The sequence below is a fragment of the Centroberyx affinis genome, unplaced genomic scaffold, assembly GCF_046629955.1.
Source record: "Centroberyx affinis isolate AG114_WGS23_722 - 3 ecotype Tasmania unplaced genomic scaffold, CSIRO-AGI_Caff_v1 ptg001396l_1, whole genome shotgun sequence".
In the NCBI taxonomy this organism is placed as follows: domain Eukaryota; kingdom Metazoa; phylum Chordata; class Actinopteri; order Beryciformes; family Berycidae; genus Centroberyx; species Centroberyx affinis.
In genome coordinates this window covers 458,319-462,500 of record NW_027279878.1, presented here as the reverse complement: position 1 = coordinate 462,500, position 4,182 = coordinate 458,319, and the positions used below count along the sequence as shown (strand labels likewise).

Sequence of the window (4,182 nt, the reverse complement as noted above, 5' to 3'; positions counted from 1 at the left end):
TATTTATTTGCTGCCGAAACAAAAGGATGATCAGATCTTTGACAGGTGTTGGAGAAAAGCCAAGGCCTGTTTTAACATGTGCTTTGACAGCTATTTAATATCTCTGTGAGAAATCTCAAAATAGTTTTTTGGCTCCAGATGTACATTAATCATGATTGGTCCCTCCATCCTGTGTTTTATCAGGTGTCCCCTTACAACATCTCAAAACCCAAGGAAATCACCTGTGGCTGTGCATGAAGGGAGGCTGATGTATCAAGAGAAAAAAGTAGAAAGAAAAACTACTGGCTTTCAAAACTAACTTTACCACAATAGTGATAACAGATTTAGTTAATTTAGGTGACCATTACTAAATAGCTGTATAACATGAAACATCTTAACATAATACTTTTTGCCACAGACCAGTTAGAATACAATACAAGACACACTGTCACATATTTAATTATAGGTCAAAATGAATAAGGAGATTATATTATGGTTGTCTAATTTCTGATTTCCTTCATGAAGAGACACAGGTGACACAGAGCTTCTTGAGCTTCTTTGAACTGATATGCTTTTATTTGAACCAATTATAAACCATTACAGTTTCACATCAAAAGTGAAGTGTTACTGTAAAGTGAAATATTCTTGGTACTGGTATAGTGCTGCATGCCGCATGTATCACATCCATATGTGTCTATACATCTCCTTAACACAGTGTAATTCAAGAGAAAGAGAGAAAAAAAAAGAAAGAAACCAAACATTTTATCCCACCCTCCCCTCCCTTCCCCTCCCCTCCCCTGGCTGGCTTCAGATAACTCCCTATGCATGCTTACGTAATACCTAGGCATATAGTATAGGCGAAAAATAATAATAACTATAAAAAAATAAAATAAATAAAAATTTAAAAAGAAGGAAAGAAAAAAAATAAATAAAAAAAAATAAAAAAAATAAATGAAATTATTCTATTGAATCTAAAATCATAAAGAAATGGATTTGAGTAGTGGCTGTACATGAGATAAAAGAGAGCAACAGTTCAGGTTTGTTCTTTGATTTTTATTTTACATTATATAGAAAAACACACAATTGTGGTAAAATAACAAAACGTTTACACTCTGTTAAATACTCAGTAAAACTCATTATAACAAAAATAATATCAGATACCCATGCAACACCTCACTGATACATTGTTAATTTATGTTTTGCATCAGTTCATTTATTTAGTCTATCCCTTTGCAGCATGTTATGGAGTATCTCTCAGGGATGGATGACACCATTCATGCCACCATTAGCAACACTGTTGGTGGCTGCAGCCTCAGCAGGGAAGGATTCTCTCTGTTTGAAGAGTGGAGGAGGAGTAGCCAGAAACAACGGGTTATTTGGTTGGTGGTTGGGTTGAACCGGTGCTTGGGCAGTGGCTGTGTCCTGCACTGGTCTCCCCAGACCTGCAGGCACATTGTTAGCCTCAGGGAGCGTCCCGGGAATGGGCATTAACCCAGGATGGACTCCCTGTGTTGGTGGGACGCCACCTGATGAAATCCCCGTCGTGGGTGGGACGCCTGGTGATGGCAGGTTAAAGGTAGGGAGTCCAGGGTTGATGAGCACAGGCCCAGTGGGCGGGAGCACAGGCTTGGGTGCTTCTGCAGGCATGTTTGTGTGGATGCTGGGCATGTACACACCCACCCGGCCCATTCTAGCTGCCATCTGGAACGGAGAGAGAAAAGGTGGGAAGACAGGAGGTGAGGGAGTGCAAGCAGGGAGAGAAATAACAGTCACTGTGTAACTTGGATCATTGAGTTCACTGAGTTCATTGTTTTGACAACATGATAGACAGATAAAGATCTTGGCTGGTTTACCTCCAGTTCCTCCGAACTAAGACCGCCAAGTGGAGAATTCTAGCACAGAGAGACAGTATCAAATGAAACCTCATCAGACAAAAATGGTTCAACCAGATAAAACAGATTAATAATGTTAATAATCACTTCCAAACAATATACATATTGCATTTACCATTGGCGGCTGAAACATGTATACGATCTGAGGATTCTGTGGATGAGAATCAGACAGTATGAGTATGATACAATCTTAATTGCAGCTCTATAATTTATATAGGCGCTCTAGTCATCCTGTGCATTCTCCACCCCATTAAACGAGCACCGCTGCTAGATACCTGTTGCTGCTGTGTGGGTGGAGGTGCGTTTCCTGCAGCAACAGGTCCTGAGGGTGTTTCTACAGGTGCCACTGGACCAGTTGGTGGTTGATTTGCTGGAATTTGTGGGAGAGGCGCCTGGAAAATCATGGGGTATCCATATGGGGAGAACTAGAAAGACAAAAAAAAAAAGTCATTTGCAAAATTCTGCATTTTAGCACCAATTTGTACAATTAGACAAGAAAAATTAACGTAATGTCCTTGAACAATTTCCCTCCCAACTCCAAACATCAGTTCATTCAACACAAAGCAATTTAATTACATTATACACTCACAATAAATCACGCAATACAGTGTGATTTTTTACAGTCTCTGAGTTTCGGTCTCAGTGTAATAAATCAAATAACATATCAGATTGAGACAAAGTGCTTGGGAAAGTTCTGACGTCTTTGTTTCCCCAACAAGTGTATCTTATGAAAGACTTTCAGATGCTTTATATTTTGACAGCATTTCCTAAGGGAAAATAAATCCCTACACTAAGTGCTAAAGAACTCCCTCTGGCAAACTCTTTCAAGTTGATTAATTCGTTTTGGATGGGAACCATGTTTTTATTTTTTTTTCAATACACCAGTATTTTATGTTTGCAGCACATGGAAGTCTGTTTCAGAATAGACATACAGTGTGTTTGTCAATAATGTCTCACCGGATGATTCCTTTGCATTGGTGGGAACACAGGGTAGTATCCATAAGAAGGGAAAACCTGAAAACAGCAGACACAAACACAAATTCAGTTGCTTTCTGACTCACTGAACAGTCCCTCTGGAATTTATCATCATTATCATTAGTAGTAGTAGTAGTTGTATTTAATTGTTATTATTGGTAGTAGGAGTGCTAACATAATTTTTAAGGAAAAACAGGAAACAGGAAAATTAAGAAAATAAATTTATGAAAAAGTGGAGTTAAATATAGTGTTTTGTTTATTGCAGTGTTTTTTTTTCCGTACCATAGGCTGCTGGTGCTGTGGTGGCTGGTGAGCGAGCTGAGGTCCGTGGATGTTCGGCTGGAGGGGAAAGATCATTGGACTGCCCCCCTGTGGGGACCAGGGATGGTGTTGCAGGGGGGGCAGGAACTGGGGGCCACCCTGGGGTCCCGGCTGCTGCTGCTGAGGGAGTCCAGGCTGGGGTTGCTGCACACTGGGTTGAATCGGGGCCAGTGCCTGAGCCTCAGGTTTCTGCTTTATAGTCTCCAAAGATGGAAGTCTTTGAGGTGGAAGGGTCTCTCCTTGTGCTGGCAGTGGAGGAACTATATTGGGATTTACCTGAAAATATCCCAAAGTCAGAGTCTCAACATATATCACCGAATGAGTGTTCACTTTTTGAATTACTGTGAACAAATTACAAAATTGAGATGAAAAAAAAGACAAAGAAAAATAACATTTTAAACATTATTTCAAGGAATACAGAGAATAAAATCTGGCTACTTACTGGTATTGCAGATGCCGTTATGGCAAGACATGACAGTATAATTGCTACAATCATCTCCAAATCCATCATCTCAAAATCAATAACGTTTTGAATCGGTTTCCACAGAATCAATGAAAGCCTTCAAAAAATGTCCGCCTTAGAAGCGCTTAAATCAAATGAAACTGTGTGCCAGGGGACAGTGACTTATGCACTGCTCATGAAGAGAAGCAACCAATCAGACAACAGAAAAACAGGCAAAATTAGACTCATCTTCTGGTGTGCATTAAGCAATGAGGTGGAAACCACAGACAATCCATTGATTACCCTAAACTGTCTATTTTCATGTAATTATAATGCTGTGATGTCTAGAAAAGATGCATAAACAAATACATAAAGAACCTAGGGCTAGCGGTTTTCCTGTTATTGCTGTAGCATTAGGTGTGGCTGATGTGTCATTGTCTCACTATTGTTAATTATGGTCAACCCAAATATGACAACTGCGCAGCAAACCTGAGAAGAAAAAATTGGTCCATTAGAGAATGGTAGAAAATAGACATAGAGTGCAAAGCCACTAAATTGAGAGGTGTACAGTTG

At 39.8% G+C, this 4,182-nt stretch overlaps 1 protein-coding gene across 1 annotated transcript; it reads right to left on the bottom strand.

Annotated features, from left to right (window-relative positions):
- Window positions 1-915: 915 nt before the first annotated feature.
- LOC139649792 (uncharacterized) lies at window positions 916-3,764 on the bottom strand. Its single transcript, XM_071526296.1, has 7 exons — window positions 3,610-3,764; window positions 3,129-3,443; window positions 2,829-2,885; window positions 2,147-2,296; window positions 1,987-2,022; window positions 1,833-1,871; window positions 916-1,680 (listed from the first exon to the last, which is right to left on the bottom strand). The coding sequence occupies exons 1-7, from the start codon at window positions 3,676-3,678 to the stop codon at window positions 1,234-1,236; spliced, it is 1,113 nt and encodes a 370-aa protein (XP_071382397.1). The 5' UTR covers window positions 3,679-3,764; the 3' UTR covers window positions 916-1,233.
- Window positions 3,765-4,182: the final 418 nt, after the last annotated feature.